The sequence below is a fragment of the Ursus americanus genome, chromosome 25 (genome assembly GCF_024610735.1).
Source record: "Ursus americanus isolate L20-20 chromosome 25, mUrsAme1.1.p, whole genome shotgun sequence".
Lineage (NCBI taxonomy): Eukaryota > Metazoa > Chordata > Mammalia > Carnivora > Ursidae > Ursus > Ursus americanus.
In genome coordinates, this window is record NC_142151.1 from 1,641,127 (window position 1) to 1,661,893 (window position 20,767).

A 20,767-nucleotide genomic window follows, 5' to 3' on the forward strand; every position below is an offset into this window, starting at 1 on the left:
CTGACAGCACAGCGGGATGTGTGGATGGTCTTCAGTGGGTTACGGTCGGCGTATCAGACTTCTGAGTGTAGTGTGTCTTGTGTAAGTTCTAAAGGAGTTCAAAATATTTGTGAATCAGGTAGTTGGGAGACCACTGGAATACCACTCAGTGCACCCTAGGGTCTCACAGAACGGTTTGAAAACCGCTGTTCTAGGCAAACTCTTGTAAGCAAAGCTTTATCAAAACACCTTCATCCAAATACAGATTTGTCCTGTTTTTAAAGACAGACTTTGGCAGCTCCATTAGATTTCCCCCATGATGCATTTGGGAATTTCTCAGGATACAGAAGCTCCTACCATAAGAATATATTTCCGAACATGCTCTTTTCCTTTTCTTATTTTAAGCACGTCACTTCTAAGGCTCACCTCTTGTCAGAAGCCCCAGTGGCCCTGTTCCTACTTGGCAGAGATCATCTTTGAGGCTGAACTGTTACCATGGGCTGTCCTTTCTCTTCTGCTTCTGCGTCCCATTCCTCTTGTTCGTCTGGTTGCTCCTGGCTGAGTCCTTAAGGAGATCATCTCAGCTGAGCATGGCAGTTTGGAGTCTTCCGGCCATGAGGGTGCACAGCTGACTGAGCCTGCCATCCTGCCTCGCTTGATGGCTTCCATAGCTCTCGGAGGGATCGGACTGTTAGCCAGGCTGCCCTTCCAGAGAAGAGAGCTGATGTGGACCTGCCATCTTATTGACCTGTCTTTGTCTAAGGCTCATGTATATCTGCACCATAAGGCTTAGGTTCAGAGCCTGCAAGCCTAGGGCAGATGTGATTTCTGGTCTGGAGCAGCTGAGAAGCCCTTTTTGTTTCTGGAACCGTGATGCAAATTTTATCCACTGCATCAGCCTTGAGCAGGAGTTGAAAAACCATTCCAGGATGACATTCTACTTTCTGGTATGGCCTTTCTTAAAGGGGGAACCCTCGTGTGGTACAAAAGATCGGCAGGAGCAGCATGCAGACAGATCTGGAGGCAAAGGGTAACAAGGAGCGGCTGGCTTCTGTTGTACTCTGCATTTGTTTGTGATTCTGGGAGGATGAGCACTGCCCGACCAAGCCCAGCCCTCAGCCGTGCCCAGGCTCTGCATCTCAGGGATGGGAAGAATGCAGCCCCCTTGCTGGACAGTGTGGAGCTGAAAGGCAAGGAGTACCTGAGGCCTGCAGGCCTCCAAGAGCCTTAGGGAGGATAGTGAGTCTGCTTTTAAAGAGAAGCCTGGCTGAAGTTGGGGCCTAACCTCAGAAGAAACAGGACTCCTTCATCTCAAACCTATCTAGTAAAAGCGGTTCTACAAGGAGTTTGATAACGCTCAGCAGTGGGGTTCAGGGGAATTCTTGGAGAGCTCTGACGCCTTTAAGCCCACAGATTGGTGGCCTTGCAGAGCTTTTTCAGGATGTTCACATCTTGCCTTCGACCCCTCAGCCTGGGGCTACTAATACTCAGTAATGAAGAGAGTAAGTAGCTCCTGGTCTGCCCTTGAAGTTTTAAAAATCTTAGTGAGATACAGTTGCCTTCCAGCAGGGTCAGGTCTCCCGGCAAAGCCAAGGCCTTCCGTCCTGTCTGAACTGATCAGAGGTTTGAGCCACAATCACATTGTTAATTGGCTATTAACTGTCTCACCTGTGGTTTTTAGGAAGCTCTTCCTTCCACCACCAGGAAGTATGTAGCTGCAGCATGTGTGTGTATGTAATGTACTTCCAGAGAGATGCATGCTTTCCAGCTGTTTCTCCTCACCCTCTTGCTGTATTTCTGTGTTTCTTATGCTTCATGTCATTGATTGCTTTGGGTCTGGGGGCACAAGAGGGTTATCTGATGCAATAACTCTCTCTTCACCGATTCCTTGTTGTAGACTATTGGGGAGAGTCTTATTACAGTGACCTCATCGACTTGCATCTGGGTGGTATGTATAGCGGCGTCTGTTGCTGACACTAACCCTGCTGACCCCCTCTCCCCACCTGCTGTCCCCAGTCCCTGCTCACAAACAACAAGAAGAAATCAACCTGATAACCAAACGGCAAAAGCACAGGCCCTTTTCCAGCTCCTTCTAGAGCAGCATGCTGGACCCTCCACACTGTCCAGAGAAGATTTGAGAGAGCCTCTGCTTCCCCGCGCTCTTTTAATTTTTCATGATAAAAGTTCACCTGCCCTTCCCATCCATATCACATCTGCGTCCTGGTCCCTCTAATACCGTTCAGTTGTCTGACAGTAACACACATGCGCACGCACTCACATGCGCTCATTCTCCTCCCTCTCTCTGTCTGCCCCCCTCCGAACGTGACCTCTGCCCTGATCTCATTCTCATTCCACTAGGAATCTCCCCGCCAGTCACACTTAAGAACCAAACATGTAAAGAACTCAGCCTCACCTGTTTTCATTAGGGTGTGTTCATGTTTCCCCTAAAAGATCCAAGTGCATGGCAACAGTGTCAGTTGTGATTTCTGCCCAAATTCACTGAACTTGAGGCTGTGTTGACAGATGCCTATAATAATGTCCCTCCTTCCTTGCTGTGTCATGGAACTTACTTTGCAATTCTTTTCAATGAAGATAGGAAAAGTCTAAGGCAGTGGTTCTCAAAGTGGGGCTCTGGACCAGCAGCATCAGCAGCATTACTTGGGAGCTTTCTAGAAATGCAAATTCCCCAGCCCTATCCCAGATCTTCTGAATCAGAAACTCTGGAGGTGAGGTCTGGTTATCTGTGTTCTAACAAACCTTCCAGATGATTCTCATGCCCTCTAAAGCAGGAGAACCACTACCTTAAAGAAATTCAAGATTTTGATGTCCTGGCTCTACGGAGCTCACCATTTGTGTTAGATTAGAGTAATAATGAATCCACGAGTCTCATTTCTAGACTTTGGGCAGTTTTCTCAAGAGGAGTGCCAAGCAGCTGCTCGTGAGGTTAACCAGGGGAGACTCAGGCTCCTTCTTGGAGTTCCTGCATCCTTGGATGGGCAGTCTGACCTCTTCACCTCCCCTTGTAGGCTCCTTGCCTAGAAGTGGTCTTAAAACAGAAGAACTAGCAAAGATTATTCTCTGTCATTTTTGGCCATAATCCCATCCTTTTAAGAGGCACTTTGTGGCCCATTCATATACAAATAAAGGGCATAATTCTGTGATTCCTACTGTATGACAGTACCATATTCTTAGAGAACCTCGAGCAGTAAGGGAACAGGCTCTTGGCCCCAGGTGGGTTGGGTTGTTGCTCATCTCTGCTCTGTTTTCCGTCCCCAGGGTGCCACAGATTCCCACCCCTCTGCAAGTCCCTTCAGCGGCCAGAGCTTCTGGTTTATTCAGGGACTTCCATACTCATGGCCATTGATGCTGTAAAAGGGCTGATGCTTGCGTTCCAATTAACAAATCCCATTTCCTGTCTAATATCCTCAAATCCTTTCCCATCTCCTTCTAACATGCCCTGGGGTTGGGGGGGGGGGTGTTTATGTCAATCCTAAAGGAATCTCCAATGTGTGAAAGAGATTCTCATTAATTTAAAAGCTCCTGGAAAGAACTGTCAAAACCCATTTCTTCACAGTTATATTCACCTTCCGTCCAGTTCAAGATCCTGTTGCCACACTGATCACCTCATGTGCCTAGTTTTGTTTTCTTTAGCCCCGTGCTTGAGTGATGAAATGTCCTTGGCTGTTCTCAGTTCTCTGTCCTTGGCTCGATAGCTACTAGTCTCTCAGGTTTAGAATTCCAACAAATTTCAGGGAAAAAGGGAATAATAGAAAAAAAGAAACTCCAGGTATCTTCTGTGTTAGAAAATACCCCACCATCAAATACCTTCTAGCCCCTGCTACTTGGTTCTCATCAACTCATCACTTCCTCTTTTGCCAACTCATTATGATTTCAGTGTTAAATTTAGACTTCTCTATGGTTCCATTCACCACATAGAGGCTGTTCCTGTCCAGCCGACGAAGCAGGAAAGAATCATCCATTCTGAAGGCAGTAATTTGTACCCCAGGCACAGAGCAAGGGCCCTCTGGCCCTTGTTCCTGCCCAGCTCCAAGAGGAAAACAGATGCCAGAATTAGGTCCCTTTTCAGTTTCTGCTGATGCTTTATTCCCAGAATACTTGGTAATATTCATTATTGGGGGAGGGGGGTTGCCCTTTTGAAATCTGGTGCCTGAATTGTAGAGCCTGATTACTTCTCTACTCTTGCATCCCCAGAAGGCCACAGGGCAACCCCGTTGCTGAGCCCCAACACGGATCTTAGTTCTCAAGTGGGTGAGACAAAGTTCCAAGCAGTGCCCAGGTGCTGAAAATTCCACACCGTGCTCCGAGGAGTCCAGACTCCTGATCCCTGCCCCGCATTCTGCCCAGTAAACTGTATTGCTTTAGTAGGGTCTTTCAGTGGCTCTCAGCTAACTATTTTAAGGCTCCAGACCTATATTAAAAGTCTCTTTTTAGGGCATCTGGGTAGCTCAGTCGGTTAAGTGTCCAGTTCTTGATTTCAGCTCAGCTCATGATCTCAGGGTTGTGAGGTCAAGCCCTACATTGGGCTCCTTGCTGGGCGTAGAGCCTGCTTAAGCTTCCCCTGTTGCCCTCTGCCCTTCCCCACCCTCGCATGCACATGCACAGTCTCTCTTTTCAAAAAGAAAAAAAAAAAAGTCTTTTTTTTTTGAGCCACAGAGTATAGAAAATAAAGATCTCTTCTTCACATAGTTCAATCTTGTGATTTCAGAAGACACCATTAGAAGGACACACAATGAACCCTGGCCCAGAGAGGAACTGTCCCCAGGTGACCTCACTCCCCTTCCCTTTTCTTCCCCGGACACTGAGCACACTCTCCCTAATTGGTCCACCCACCACGTTTTGTTGCACTAGGACAGATAGATGACTGGAAATCTTCAGATAGAAATGGTCTCTCTTCAAAAGAACTTTCAATTAAAAATATATACCTAATTTCTCGTTTTTGAAGATTTCCCCGCCTGATTTGGATGTCTCAGAGGGAAATTGAAAGAACATGAATGGTTTAGAAATGTAACAGAAGGGACTGAAAAGCCCCTTTCCTTGTTGCTGGTGAGTTAGGGTCGAGGCGCACGGAGGCCTAGCCCGGGCCTGCTCACTTCCCTCCCTTCCTCTTCTGTTTGCTTGCCTGCATTTGATGCTGGTACGTTTTTTGTTTGTTTGGTCTGAGCATTATTAGCCTTGCTCTGTTTTTGCTTAGGAACTTTGAAATTCCTAAGATTTCAAATCCAGCATTCTAATGTGTGTGTGTGTGTGTGTGTGTGTTTGCACATGTACGTGTTGGATCTCCATTCTTACGTGCTTTTTTTCCTCTTCTTTGGGGGGGGGGCTTCATTTATTCCCCAATCTAGAGATTCATTCTACACTGAGTTTTTATAACACAAGGCACATCTTAGCCCTGTCTGTGTTTGTAGACTGGGCCTTCTAGACCAGAAACCTTCCGCCCTCTCACGATGCCTGCTTACCACTCACCAGCATTGCAAACCAGCCAACTCGATTCCCGCTGGGTTTGGGACTGGGCGCCTCAGCCCTGCAGTGCAAAGGCTGCCTCAAGTCAGGAGCATGGCATTGATACTGAGGAGTCAGAACAGGCAGCAGAACATCTGGTCAGTCTTCCCTTGCTTCAGGCTACGTAACCTGAACTACACAGAAAAGAAAATCAATGAAAGTCTCATTCCTTACACCTGAATCACCAAGAAATTCTCCAGTCCTGGGCTTGTGGCTTTCTGTGAGTTTAATCTGGTAGATTGAGCTTGGACATGAAAGGTAGTGCCCCTGATGTTCCTTACGAAAGGTTAAACCACATTCTGCTAGTATCTGTAAGAATGAACTGTATAAAAAGTGACTGCTGCAGTACTGGGTCAGCTGTCAGCAAACAGAGTGGCGTTACTGCCAAAAACAGAGTGAGAAACGAGAGCCCCTGCCCAGGCCAGCCCGCAGAGACGGGCCCAGAGCTACTGTGGCAGGAAAACGGAACCACGAACTATGACTGAGACATAAGCGTTCCGGTGTCCTGCCCACGACACCTTGGAACCTCTTGTTCAGAGGCCAAAAGGAAGTGAAAAAGAACCTCTTCCTTTATGTGGGATTTTCCAAAAAAGGTGGCTGGAAAGGAAGTAATCTAACCCAGGGCTACTTTATGGATTTTTATACATGAAACAAGCTACAGTGTATCAAAACGGAAGGTGTTGGGATGGAGGAGCAATTTTGAGCCTATAAAAGGGTGATATTTCTATGATGTTTGTGAGCTGATTGTTTGGAATTCTGCCTTTTCCTGTGAAAATGCAGTTACAGGTGGTAGCTCAGCTTATAAAAAGCCCACTTTCCTCATAATGTCTCTAGTGCACAGTACCAGGCTATGACATTCTGAGCATACCCATGGTTCCGTGGGGAAGTGCAGCATTCCAGGTTGGTACTTCTGGAATCTAGAGTTCTCCCTAGCCCATCTGTCTAGACCCTGCCCTTGGTCAACCAGGCACTGTCAGTAGAGACTGAAGCTTTAAGCCTGAGGCGAGGGCTCCTTTGTCAAACGACAGGAACTGGGAGCCTGTGTAGTGGGAAGAGAGCAGTACCTGGGAGGAGGCAGATGCCCACAGCTGTTTCTCAGCTCCAGACCAGACCTGAACATCCCTTTTATTTTGTCCAGGAATCCTTGAGACTGGCCTACAAACTTGCTCCCAGACCAGGCCTGGGCCACGTGAGAGGCAGGGCCTAGAGTGAGGTGTCCAGGCAGGTCAGAGCCAAGTGATAGTGTGGGGAACATCCCCAACCTAGGATTCAGGTCCTTGCTTCACCCTGTGCCCAGCAAGGTCACTTATCGTCTCTGCAGAATAATGGATGGAAGGGCTAATGCTGCCACCTTCCCAGGCCTGGCCTTCTGAGTAGGGTCTACATGTGACTCCTCTTCTGTCTGCTTCAAGGAGCTACCATTCATTAGATTTGCCTCGAGCCTTTGTGGGCCCTCTCAAGGGGGCAGACAAACTCTTAGTTCAGAATGAGAGAGGAAGATGTGGGCTTTAGTCAGGCCGTGCCACATTTAACCGCTTGGAGCCTCAGATCCCTCATTTGAAAACAGAGCTGGTACACCTGGCCAGGTAGCCATCCAGGAGCAGGGTAAGGCTCAGATGAAATAATACCTGTGAGAATGTTTTGAAATGAAAGCACGATTCATGCTTATTACGTGCAGCACATTGAATCTGATGTTGTGCTGCTTTTCGAAATTCAGTGACCCATCTCAGCTGCCCCCACGTCAAGGGGGCCAACGGCGGTCACATTGCAAAAGGAAGCGCCGTGGCAGAGGAAGACGTTCAATTTGCTGCCAAGGTGGAAGGCGGGGCAGGTGAGCTTGCAGTGTCTTGAAGGCAGACGGAGCAGTCCAGGGTGAGAGAGTAGGCCTGCTGGTGAGAAGCCTCCAACCGGGACCAAATTCTGGGTTTGCTCAGACGTAGGCTGACTGAAGTCCAGGGGACACAGGAATAGTTGGATAAGTGACCACTGTGGTGCCCGTTGCAAAGACACAGAAACCTATCACCCTAGCATTTTAAAATAATCATAATAAAAGTTTTAAAGACTTGTATTTGCCATAAGCTTGACGACATCTTTGCTCTTAGAACTAGTGGACCAAATCATCTATTTCTCACATCTCCAAAAAAGGCAAAGAAATTACACTCGAAATCAGCAGCTTTCTGCTTCCCTTACATGCTCATTGCAGATTCAAGTCCGGGTGGGACTCCCCTCGCTTAACTGATTTTTTTCCCCTTGATTTCTTATTTTTAAAACAATATTAATTGGGTGTTTTTTCTGATTATAAAAGTAGTATACATTACTACTTAGATTCTGAAGGAAAGTCTGGAGAAGAGAGTCATAACCAGGTGTCCTGTTTGCTCAGCCCAGCTCCTCTCAGAGGAGTGGCCCAGTGTCATTCTGCCTCTGTCTATTACTATGACAATGCCTTCTCTCTCTCTCTTTTTTTTTACACTTTTTTTTAACACTTGCTTTCCCTGATGTCCCCTTTACTAATTTCATTTTCTAATTTCTGTTCTGACTATCCTGCTATCTCGTATTGTCTTCTGTATTGGAAACGGTGTATGAGGATGTGGTCTACATAAAAGGAACTAAAAGTTGTATTTTGTGATATCCAGAAAGTAGAAACACATTTCTAAACATACGTGCACGTACATGGGCTCAGCTGTATTGGTTGTGTGTCATGTCACTGTCCCTTGCTAATGACTGTGGACTCCGTTGCACTCCGCGCCAGACTGTTAGACGTAATGTCAGTGCCAGGAAGCAGCAGAGGTTGTTTGTCGACATTGTTTTATTTATCCAGGTATTCTGAGCACCAACATAGAGTCTACACTTTGAAACAAAGAAGGTTGAATGTGGATCAGCTCTAAGCAGAGAAAGGAACCCTTCTCCCCTCCCCCAGCGCATCAGCTGATCACAGTCATGTCTGTTTAGAACCCTGGATGTAATCAGCATTGCACACACACGTGCACACCCACAAACAAGCCTCTGGCTTTCGGTTTTAAGTTTTACCCGATACCAGATTCACTGTGCACAAAGCACTATGATGAACACCAAAGGGTTAAAAAGAAGGGAAAATGTGGCACTTGCAAAGCAGAAGGGCCCCTCAACCAATAACTTGTGTATTGGGCCTTCCTGTTGACTAAAACAGAGCTATTTCTTAAACCCTGTTCCAATCCTAAAACTGCCCCTGCTCCCTACAGTCCTGAGGCCATTTCTCTGAGCCTGTGTCTCCTGTGTGTGCCCCAGTGGTTCTGTGATGGTCCCTTGCTGGGCTCCTTTCCCTCTCCCTGAGTGACTATCAGGTCTCCCTAAGTCTTAGACATGTCTCTCTGCGCCCTGTCTTCTCTCAGTTGCCCCGTCCATGACTCTAACCAGCATTGTTACTGTGAGTTTTCGATATGTCCTGTCAGCTCACCCCTTTTGGTCTTCCAGTCCAAAGTGTGACAGCCTTCCCCGAGCTGTGCCGTTGGAGCCCTCTCTGGAGATGGAAGGGCAGAAGAAAAGAGGGTGGTTGGCTCTCCCTGGTACATGGGGGGGTCTATGATTTGGACTGGGGGAAGTCGTTTCTGTGTGGATATGTTTCCCTCAGTTTGTCCTGGCTCAGAATTCAGAGCACTGTAGAGCCGGCCCTGGAAACCCATCCCCAGACGAGGCACTGCCTCCGTATGCTGCGAGCTGCTTTCTGTGGGCCTGGTAGTCCGGTGGTCGCAGACCCCTCCTCACCCCTTAGACTTATCCAAGGCTAGTTGTACGTGAGCGCATGCGTCTGTGGTGACAGCTTAGGCTATTTCACACGGGTTTGGTTGGCGACCTGAAGCTATCACCTGCAAACCTAGGAGCAGTTCTGGGCACATACTTAATAATGGACTGTTCCACAGAGGTAGACCAGTCCCAGGGGCTTTGGGCATTTTTGAGGAGGAAACGCAAAACCCAAAGGCCCCCATATGATGATATGCAAATGTCACCACCCTCGCAGTAAGGAACAGAGGAAGAAGGAGCAGCCCGCTCGCCCCCAAAGCCGCCTGCCATCACCAGGGAACACGTGCGCCCCTTTTCTGAGCCGCACGCCCAGTGCCTGGGTCTGCTCTTGTTCAGTTTCCGTGCTGAAAAAAGGACTTAATTCATTTGTAGACTTTGTTTCCCTTGTTTCTGCTTTTCCATTTCTTGTATTTTTTCTTTTCCTCCTGTTGTTCCTTTCTCACTTCTTATGCTTTTTGTCCTCTGCGTGTTTTTTATTTCACCTTCTCCCTGTCCCACTCCACTTCCAAACTCCTCTTCCTCCTCCTTTTCCTCCTCTTCCTTTTTGTCTTTCTTCGACTCCTCCTCCTCCTTTTCCTTGTTTGGTCCTTTTTGAAGTTGAGCCCAGTGGCGGGACTCCACGGCGTAGACCTCTCTCCTTCTGCCCTTGCTGTGTCCAGGAAGGTAACGTAACTCCCCCAACCTCATCCCCACTGCCTCTCAGGGGTCATAGCAACACTAGTCAAACAGGGACCCAAAACCAAGCTATTTCTCTCTTTTTCTCTGACACTCAATAGCCTTGTTACAAAATTCCATGAGTATGTGGCGGTTTCTTACAAGGTACAGTATCCCTTTGACTGTCTCGGGGAGGACTGGGTACAGAGGGAAACCAGAGAGCCTCCAGGTACAGGCCTTTCAGGCTACAGCTGAGCATCCCATGACATTGTCCACCTTTCATGGTGGGACTTCTCAGACTCAAATCGAGCAGATAGAGGGGACACACAGGTGAGGAACCTCCTACCTGTGGCAGAGATTTGTATTGGTGGAGTCGAGGAATACTGTCCTTACAAAGACTGGTCTACACAAATGCCCCCAAGTTCTTTTCAAAAAAAAAAAAAAACACTAAATGCAAACTTCTCTACCCTGTGTCTTGCTGAGTGTGTGTGTGTGTGTGTATTTTTTTTTCTTCAGTTTTTCTGATTTGAAGTCCGTTGTGGTGATAAGATTGTTGTTGAAAAGGCATGTGGGAAGGGGAAAGGGGAGTGTGGTCATGACTAACCCTTGCTAACCTCTTAACTCTGCTCTTCATGGCGCTCACATTTGACTTTCACCCACCCCGCCATATACCTTTGCTCATCGGCTGTGAACCGTCTCTACCATAGCTCATGAGCAGTGTTCAGATGTCTCCCAGTGGAACTTTTGTCCTTGCTCGTGGGGAGGCGGGAAGGAGGGAGAGACTTCCCAGTGCATTCCCAGCTTGCCGCGCTGGACAGCTTGCATGCCTCAGGGCTCCATCTTCCATGCCATGTGGGCACACTGTGCAGAGACGCTCAGAAAGGAATGCATGGAACTGAGCTGTGCGCTGCTCTGAAAGCCAAAGGACCAAGTCTATCGGGTCGGGTAAGGAGAGCTTACGTCCCCAGACACTCCAGCACGCCGCAGAGGCAGGTTCAGCTGGTCAGGAGGGAGTTTCTGTCTTGCAGAGTAGGACTCAGGGACAGGCCTCCACCTTGGGAGCACAGCTGCACGTGCACCCAGGCACTGTGCATACACTAACCTCCGCTTCTGTGAGTGCTATTCATTTCTGCCTCTCCAGAGTGTGGCCCCCGTTGAAAGACTAACTGGCTTGGGCCTCCTGCGTGTCAAGCAAACAACACAGCAGAAATAGAGTTGTCTTTGAAAAGCGTGCAAGGAAGCCAGGTGGGAAGAATGTAGGAAAAGTGAGTAAGGAGCTTGATAGAGGAGCGTTGGCCCACCTGAGGGTATATTCCATATTTTTCTGGGTCTGGTCTTCACCAGCATAGGACGTCCAGCCAAGTGAGTCATAAAATGGAAGGCACTTTAAAAGATCTCCCAGTCCAATGCCTCTTAACCTGGGGCCCACGGGTGAACTTCAGGGAGCCCACAAACACCCTGAAGTTCTATATAAAATTATTGGACATGTAGACATGTAGTTTTCTAGGAAGAGAGTCCCTAGATTTCCTGAGATTCTCGGAATGGTTTGGAATCCAAAAATATTGAAGACCACTGATAGAGTCTGTCTTTTTCTTTAGGCAGGACCACACTATTGCCATGAGCTTCTTTGTGCTCCAGGGAAAAGGAGTTTCTTCTCTCCTTGCGTGGTTTGATTCATTGGAAAGTTCTTCCTTCTGTTCTCCTGCCTCAGTTAAGCCCAGCAGGGTCAGGCTGCCCCTGATGGAGATTCAGTTATCAGCCTTGTGTTAGTACAGAGCACCAGCCCCAGAAACTGCTGCTGGGGGTGGGTCAGAGCAAAGGGCACTGCCTTATTTAATAGTGTCCAGGGTCTGCTGGTGTTCTCTCTGCCCTTGGTGAGAAGCCTAACAGCTATCCTGGGAGGTACTGCATGAACCATGCGGGATTACTTGGGAGAGTGTTTGTCAGGAAGCCTCATAAGGCCACAATTTGGGAAAAGCCATCTCCCTGATCGAGAGCTAAAGAAATGGGGAGGCATCAGTACCAGTGGTCCAGACAGGGGCAGTAGCCCAGGAAAGAGCTGGGTCAGTGAGGGTAACTGCAAAGGAGGGGTAAGTGCAGTTTATAAGTTTGCATTTGCCTGGTTCACGAGACTGGTTTTCTTAAAGCAGACCTAGTACCTAGCAAGTACCAAACAGGTATGAAATGAGCGGAAAAAAAAGAAAAAAGGAGGGCAAAGCACTTCAGACCTACCAAGAGCAAACCGTTGAGCAGGAGGGGTCCAAACAGGCTGCGACCAGGTTCCTGAGGGGGTGCGGACTGGGCCAGGGAAGGGCAGGTGGAGAGCACAGACTCTGTTAGGCTCTGGGGCATGGTGCCCCCCTTCAATGGCTGTAGGCAAACTTTGGACCTGGCTTGGGAGTGTTCCGGCAGCATCCTGCTCGGCTCTCTTTGCACATTTGCCCCTGTGTGATGACTCCTGCTGGCCGGGGTAGACAGCAGACACTTGCTGTGCCTGACGCACCTTCTCTCTTGGCAGGCATGGGCAAGAAAGATGACCCCAAGCTGATGCAGGAGTGGTTCAAGTTGGTTCAAGAGAAAAATGCCATGGTGCGCTACGAGTCGGAGCTGATGATTTTGTGAGTGTCCTTTGGTTGGGGACCCAGCAGGCGGGGGGAGGGGGGGCTGCGTCAGCTCCGTACCTGTCACAGCAGGAGCACAGCTGCTTCCTAATTTAGTGGATGAGGAAATACGGTCCCTAAGTCACCGTGCTTGTCTCCCTCTCTCCTCCCCCTGCCCCTAATCCCAGTGCCCGGGAGCTGGAACTGGAAGACCGGCAGAGCCGACTACAGCAGGAACTTCGGGAGCGGATGGCGGTGGAAGGTAAGGGGGGACCAGGACTGGAGGGCACCTGGGAAAGCTGGGCATGGGCCTGCTGCCTCCTGGCCTTATAGACCTAATGTCTTCGGCTACTGCCCAGATCACCTGAAAACTGAAGAGGAGTTGTCAGAGGAGAAGAAGATCTTGAATGAGATGCTGGAGGTGGTGGAGCAGAGAGATGCCCTTGTGGCCCTGCTCGAGGAGCAGCGACTCCGGGAAAAAGAAGAGGACAAGGACCTGGAGGCCGTCATGCTGTCCAAGGGCTTCAGCCTGAACTGGTCCTGAGCTCTACCCGTGCTCTGGCTGGCTGGTCTGTGGCATCCGCCTGACCCAGGCTGGGTTCTCCCAAACCACCCGGATGAAAGATCTCAGAAGGCCTGGCACCTCCTGGGAGTTTACACGCAAATGTCTATGTGCCTCTTGAAAAGTGGGTCAAGTGTCTGTGCTCTGGGGTAACCCCAGGTGAAGATGATTATCTGAGGTGGCTCAGACTCCTTGGAAGAGGCCCACCCTGACTTCCTGCTCTAGAGAGAGAGGAATACGGAGCATTTGACATGTGATGTGGGAAAAAAGAAAACCCGCTCGCTCCCTGAGGACACACGGTGGCTGGTGCTCCTCCTTCCACAAGAGGAGACAAGAGAAGGAAGCTGCTCCCTCTCCATCAAACCACAGCCACCAGAGTGCACCTCCACGGAGTGGAAGGGCCAGCGATCTTCTTCATGCTTCCTGAAGCACCACCAAAGAAATGAAGAAGACACCCCGGGGGGCATGATGTGAATCAAGCCCTGGGAGGGGGGGCAGTGGCCAGCAGGTCAGCGCCTACCCAGCATCGCAGGGGAAGCTGGAGATGGGCTGGCTCCCAAATTCATGATGCAAGTAAGGAGGACCCAGGAGGGGTCTGCTCCCCGGCCCCCTGCACCACACACTGGACCCTCGTGGCCAAGTGCCCCATGCGTTTCTCTGGCTGTGGCCTGAGGCCTATGGATTGCTGCATTCTGCTTTGACTTCACAACAATTTTGACACTGGAAAATACTGACTCTGGGGGACAGGAGGAGGCCTACCTTTCTAGCCCCCAGTTGACAGACAGGCGTTGTTACCGTCTGGCGCTTCACGTCTTTGGGTGGGAGATTATCTTTTTCCCTGACGTTTTTCCTGTGTTTGCACATTGAGATGAAGCTGTCAGCCTAGCAAGACGCTCAGCCGCTTCGGACCCTTTTTGTCAATTAACTTATTTTTTTAATACTTGAAAAGAAGTAACTTCATTTTTATACCTTTACTAGAGACACTGATCACTTGGCACCTGGTGTAGGAGTGATGGGGGTGTCTGCCGCGTCCTCCTACACGGTCCCGTCCTGAACTGACTGCACCCTGTTCTAGCCATCTATTTATTAGCCTTCTACAGGGTGTTGCTGACGCAGTCGGCATCAGGGAGCAATTGAGACCCCTGCATGGGTTCTTGGTCCTGGCTCTCCTGTCCCCTCCTGTACTTTGAGTCCGGCCCCGCCTCCTCCACCTGGCCCGCCCTCACTGTGGTACCAAACTTTGTGTCTGCACCATTCATTTGTCAAGGGTACATTTCAGCACTGTTTGCGGCCAGGCCAAAGGGCACAGATGCCACTCACCTCTCCCTGTTGAACCCTGGCTCTGCAGAACCCGTTTTTTTCCTCCATCTTGGTGCCAGGGTTTCACCTCCCCACAGCACGTTTATTATTAAAGGTAAGCCCTTTTCCAGGCTGGCACTGTATGGACCTTGTAATCCATCTGGCTGATGAGAATTCCCTCGGCCCAGCCTCAGATCCAACCAGATAGAGATGCAAGTATTGGAATTTAGGTTGGTCTCTCACAGTTAACTCCACCCTGAACCTCCTCTGCACCCCAATCTTCACGGGAAGGCAAGGGATAATGAGCACCACGTAACTGGCTCCTTGAGCCAAACTGCTCATTTCTCATAATTCAACCAGAGACTGGCAATGTAAGCTCACAGAACCACGGTCTGAGAAAATTTGGTGGGGCATCCACAGAATTGACAAAAAGAGGGAGGCTGCCTGTCCGTGCTGGGCCAATCCGGAAGGGTCCTCCGGCAGACTTCTGGTGGAGAGGGGCCAGTGTAGGGTGAACAGAGGCCTGGCAGCTCTTCAGGGCAGCCTAGATCAGGTGTCCGTGCTGACCTTGAGATTTCCATGGGGAGCCCCACCATGCCTCAACTTGAACCTTCATTCCTAGTACAAAGGAACAGAGAACCTGTCTTACTCTTCACCTTGTCCGAAAGCTGTCATCTCTCCCCTGTGGAAACGCAGGGGGTGTGCTGCTAGCAGCCGTCGCAGCTCTGACTCCTTCACTTCCTGTTTTCTGACGAGGCAGAGTGTCCTTGTTTCTTCTCTTTCTTAAAAAGGCGAGAGGAGGGTGTTCTGGATTCTCTCTTTAAACCTCAACCTTGAGTAAAATTGGACTTGAGACAGGACCTTCCTTGCTGTGTGGCCTTGTCCCTAACCCTCTTCGCCTCTCGAATGCTGCCATAACTAGCCCAGCACCAGGAGCACCGCCTCCATCCCTCATCGCTCCTGCGGACCCCAGAACAAGGCAGTGCTGGCACCGTGGCGGGTCCGGGACGCGACCAAAGCAATAGGCTGTAAGTAGCCCTAACGTAGCTGGAGCACCACACGGGACCGTGTGCCCTTGCTGCTGGCTGGGCAGCACCTGGTCGTCCTTCAGAAGCACACACTGCGGCCTGTGGTTGCTAGAAAGGGGACTGAAGACTTTGTAGAGAAGCTTCCAGAATCTGCAAGCCTCCAAGATGTGCCCCAGTTCTCCACTCCCGACGGTATTACGACTTCAACTCTAGTAGGGCACCTTTCTTTTAAAGCTCCCATTTTATAACCACTAGTTTGCAATTTATTTTAATACCCTGGTGACATGCTGCATGAAATGTTTTCCAACTCTGGAAATGCATGCAGCTCCAGGCAACTGTTCTTCCCGAGATTTAAGTCCCCTTGAAGGCAGGGGACACAGGGAATGAAATGCCAGTGCTTGAGTGTGTACAAGGCCAATACAGTGGGCGCCCAGTTCCACAACACCAGAGGGAAGGCGGCAGGCACCTCCACTCCTGAGTCTGAGGGACTCCACGTGGGGTTCTAACCCTGCTCGAGTAATATCACTGGGCCTTTGCCCCCAGAAACCATCCTCCAGATGCTTTTGACCAGCAATGATAGACTATTCTTTATCCTTCCAAAAGAGAAGAAATTTTTCAGTGGGGCAGGAGATAGAGTTCAAAGAAAAAAATGTGAAAGGTGGTAATAACTGAGCGGCAAAGGGGAATGGGCCATTTTATGCGCAATAAAAGTTTTTCAAAGAAATACAGAGTGTATTTCTTAAGTCATTTTAGCAGACTTGGCAACGAGCCAGGATGCATTTTCACACCCCACCACCCGCCTTCTTCAGGTAGACGGTGTCCACACAAGTCATTTAGATGTCTGGCATGTGCGTGCGTGTGTGCACACGCTTGTTTAAAGAACACAACTTCATATTATCCTGGCTCAGCCATCAACTGCTATCATTTGAGAAAATGCCTAAAACAACTTAGTGTGGTTTCTTCAAAACCAGGCCCCAGTACCCTCTTGAAGAGAAGAAACGTGTTCTGTGAAAGCGAGATTCTTCGAGTTGGAGTGATCCTGTGCTCCTGGCAGCCTTCCTTGCCAGCTCTGCTTCCGTGCCACCCTGGCCTCTGTCCTTTGAAACAGCTGACCAGGGAGCCCTGGTCATGGGGTCTGCAGCCTCCAGGCCTAAATCACTTACATGTGTCCATGTCCACAAGTACATTCAGCATAGGGTCTTGGAGAGATGATATCACCCTTCTTTGGACTGGAATCATCCCCAGGAGATTGAAGGGAATAATCCTGGCCAACTGTTCTCTCTTTGCTACAAGAAGCCTCTTGGGTTTGTCTCCAAATGGAGACACATTCCAGCTCTTTTCCCCTCCCTTGGTGTGATGATGATGTCATTGCCCACAGAACTAATCCCAAAGGCACATGGCTCCCTCTGGAGTAGTAATGGCCGCAGGGAAAGAAAAAATGGCACTGGATGGGTGAGTGTTGCCCAGCCTAGAGGTCACTGCCACGGAACTGGTTCCCAGAACCTTTCAGCGTTATTGCCAGCTGTCCCAGAAAGAAGAAAGGGACCTCTCTGACACAAACATGGACATCTCAGGCAGAAAACATAACTAGCTCGAGTGAACATTCTGTGGCTGTGGTGCGTGCCTGTCGGGAAAGACTGCAGTTTGGTAGTGTCCTGTGCTGATCCCTGTCACCTTTTGTTCCTCAAAGGGGCTGGCTTTGATTAGAGCTGGGAACAGGCAGGATTTGGCCACAGTTCACAGCAGCCCCAGGTGGCAGGAAAGGATGATTGCTGTTTTTAGGCAGGTAACCGGAAAGGAAGACGGCCCAAGCCCCCACGTAAGTGCCGCCTCAGAAGCGTATACCCTCCTTCCTTCCAAGAAACTGTCATGTCTTATGGCTCTGAAATCCCTCCTGAACCCTGAATTTTCCTGGTCCCTTCTTAGGAATCAGAGTGAAAAATGGCAAATGGAGAGAATGTGCCATTTTATTTTAGACGAGCTGGCCAGATTGGCCCACTTATGGCGACTCACTCGCTCCTCGTGTGTTACCTGCTCGGAAGATCCCCTCCCAGCAACGTTCAGCGAAGAGGGTAAGAAACCATCCTGTTGGGTGGATTATGCCCCACTGAGACATCAGCCCCGGGGGCCAGAGCTGCACCTTGTACTCTAAACCAAGGAGCCTGTTAGATCAGGTGCCCAGGGTCACAAAGGCCTTTCACGGATGCTCCCAGATGGACCACCTGTCGCTGCTGAACTTCACCAGGTAGCAGTTAGTGACAGCCCCACTCCTTGTGTCCCCTGCCCTGAGGTCTTCTTGCAGGTGGGGCTTAAACAGGGAAGCCGGAGTCCTGGCTTCTGTGGGTAGGCCATGTGTGCCGGCTGCCTCTGCCTGAGAAGACACCTGTACCCAAGACAAATATGAAGACCCGCAGTGCATGCACATTCATGCTCGTGTGCACACACACCTAAGCACCTTTCTTTTCATGGTCAGCATGGCCTTTCTGAACCAGAGTGGACATCTAGCTCTAGTAGTGGACATCTAGCTCTAAAGTAGACTGAATTTAAGCCTTTGGACCCAGGAGGGAACAGCTCTGGTGGTGGTCCAGGCTCCAGGCTAAGGCAGGATCCAAGTTGAGGAACTTGTAACAATAAACAACCTGGTGCCTGGAAGCCTACAATTGTACGACACAGTCTCCAGTATAGGCAGATGGAGCATTCCCCCAGATCCAGGGCAAGAGTCGTTTGGAGTGCCCAGGGCAGGTGTGGGGCTGCCTCACACAACTTGCGAAATGAGGAGGTTGCTGGCGTCCGTGTCCACCCACGAGAGTGGTAAGGAAAGGGAGTCAGACGAGATTAAGATTAGCATTCAGACATGAGATTCGGTCCTTCCTCTTCCCTGACTTCAGAGGAAGCCTGAGGCTTATCACTTAACGGGTCGGTGCCTCCCTCCCTGTTAGCCAACCCACAGGATCCATGGGAGGCCAAAACATGGAAGGGTTTGAGATTCTTGAATTGGGGCCTTTGTAGATGGACAGACAGCCTTCATGATGGTAACTAATGTTGCCCTTGAAGAAACAAGAGGAGCACTGAAGGAAGTTGGTCCCAGCCCTCTGGGAGCTGGCTCCTTACTACCCAAGTTCATCTCAGATCTATCTGGTGAGCCAATGGAGTTGTGCATTTATTTTTAATTACTTAAAATGCTGGGCCGAGTCTTCTGTTTCCTCTCAGGAACTTAACTTACTCAATACAGGTTGCTGTAGATGGGCAGTGTGGGCAGAGCCTTCACCTGAGGCTGGACAATGCTGAGCTGCGAGACTGCTCAGTGCCTTTCTGGGAGCAGACCAGCACTCTCAGCTCAAGGGGATGCCCCGCTCTTTTCCCTCCTGCCTCACTCTACAGCCCACAGCCACCAGCCACCTCCACCTTCATCCTAAGGCAGCTCCACCAAACGCGCTGTCACCGCAGTGGCTCCAGGGGACACGCCGTGGGTCCTCCAGAGTCATCATCAAGGACAAGCGATTCATCCAAGTAAAGCCTACAGTATGTGAGTTGTGACGCCGATCAAGAGTCAAAAGAGCAAGGGTTCACTCACACACCAGAGGCGGCTGGCACAGCAAGCAACGAGAAAAAAAGTGTTTCTTGGTAGAAAGGCCTGGATGAATACCCAAAGTTTGGCACTGTGGCCTTCGGTTGTCTCCACAAGAGCTTGAATGCCACGTCTTTCCTGGGGAGAAAAACACAAGAAGCACCTGACAGCCAACAGCCCCCTTTCCCCAGCTGCATTTTATTTAATGCTTTTTTAAAAATGTTTTTAAAGAATTAAGTACCATTTTTAATATGTAACCAGGGCCAGACTTAATTGGTACCAGCCTTCATATTGGGACAGAATACTGTTTTTGGCCTTAGTAATTAATGTTTTAAGTCTTCATCACATTGTTGTTAAAGTCACCTGTAAAAATCTGGGTGGGGAGGCAAGAGGGTCAGGTGGGGAGGGTCATGCCTGAGGCTGGAAGATGCTGGCCTTGGGTCAGCACTTGGTGCCTTATACCAGTTTGGGAACAAACAAGCACTCAACTCTGGGGGACACCCTCTTTTCCTCTTGTCATCTACAGCGCAGGGGATCAGAGTTGGTAGAGCCTTCCCTCCTGAGGGGTGGGGACCCCAGAGTGAGGGTCTCTTCTGGGTGAATCACCCCACCATGGCTTTGGCCCCTGTTCCTGGAAGATGCAGAGAGCAGCCCCAGGACCCTGCCAAGTTTTCCTATGGGAAGATACTTGGAAGAAACATCAAGAAAAGACAAGTCTTCTGCAAGGCTGTGCCTGAGGTAGAGGGGTACGGCCGCTGTGCTGACTGCAGGGGTTGACGTGGGAACGTCCAATGAGTTCCTGCCTGTGTATGTGAAGAGCCCTGCCGACCCTATTCGTGAAGGTTAGAGTCTTTAGTGGGAAGAGGGAAACAAATAGTAACTTCTCTTCGGTTTGCTGTAGCGGAGTGCACATTTACCCACCAGCTGTTTGGACTCCTCTGGCCAACAACCAAAATAAAGTCCATCATTATTTTTTTCTTCTGTGTGGAAGAGGATCATTTCTTCCCTCCTTGAGGTGCCAGGACCCCCTGCCCACCCAGCCAGGCCTCCGGCAGGGCTAGTGTCCACAGGGGTGGGTGAACTGTGTTGCTGATGGTTACTCCTGGCTCCTTCCACTTGTTCCCCTGCTCCAGTCCTCCTTCCTCGCCCCCCCCCAACTTTGTTTGGACTGGAAAAAACCCAGCAAGGAGAAAATTCTGCTTCTCTTTCCCTTGATCTTACTATGTACCTTGAAAGAAAAGAGCAAGCAAAAAAATCGTCTTTCTGCCCAAGCTGAGGACGCCCCCCACCCCAGCATCTCCTGTTTTTCATCTCTGGGTGAGCATGGGAAGTTTCACTGCAGCACAGTGGGGGGTGGCAGGGCTGATGGAGAAGGGCACTTCTGCTGTTGGAGAGGTAGGATGCGAGGGGTCTTAAGGGCAATAAAAAGAAGACATGGACTCAAAACCTAGCTGTGTAATCAGGGATGAAAAACTAGGAATCTGATGATTTCAAGTCAGGACTGTGGTAAGGAGAAGGGCATCAATGGGTTGACCCTGGAAGAGGCCTTAATAAGCAGAATGGATTGGATGGCACTGAATGGAGGGGAGGGGGCGGGCCTGTTGGCCTCTCCAGGGTGGGCAGCCTGGCAGCCTGGCCCCGTTGCCCACCCAGCCTGGAAAGTGCATATGTTCTGCTCCTACCTAATCAAGAGTTGGAGACGAGGGGCGCCTCACTGGCCCAGTCAGTGGAGCGTGCAACTCTTGATCTTGAGGTTGTAAGTTCAAGCCCCACGTTGGGT

At 49.9% G+C, this 20,767-nt stretch overlaps 1 protein-coding gene across 24 annotated transcripts in view; it reads left to right on the forward strand.

Moving 5' to 3' along the window:
* MICAL3 (microtubule associated monooxygenase, calponin and LIM domain containing 3) overlaps positions 1-19,964 on the forward strand; it is a 199,947-nt gene extending 179,983 nt beyond the window's left edge. For 15 of the 24 annotated variants that reach the window (XM_087855444.1, XM_087855443.1, XM_087855446.1 and 12 more), the window contains 4 exons: positions 7,217-7,330; positions 12,449-12,548; positions 12,719-12,792; positions 12,890-19,964. In XM_087855444.1, coding sequence (XP_087711570.1) covers positions 7,217-7,330; positions 12,449-12,548; positions 12,719-12,792; positions 12,890-13,074 — 473 coding nt within the window. In that variant the 3' untranslated portion in view covers positions 13,075-19,964. Of the gene's footprint in view, positions 1-1,876; positions 1,928-7,216; positions 7,331-9,873; positions 9,940-12,448; positions 12,549-12,718; positions 12,793-12,889 lie in introns of all 24 variants that reach the window. The other 9 variants (XM_087855445.1, XM_087855450.1, XM_045775269.2 and 6 more) reach the window with 4 other exon arrangements.
* Positions 19,965-20,767: the final 803 nt, after the last annotated feature.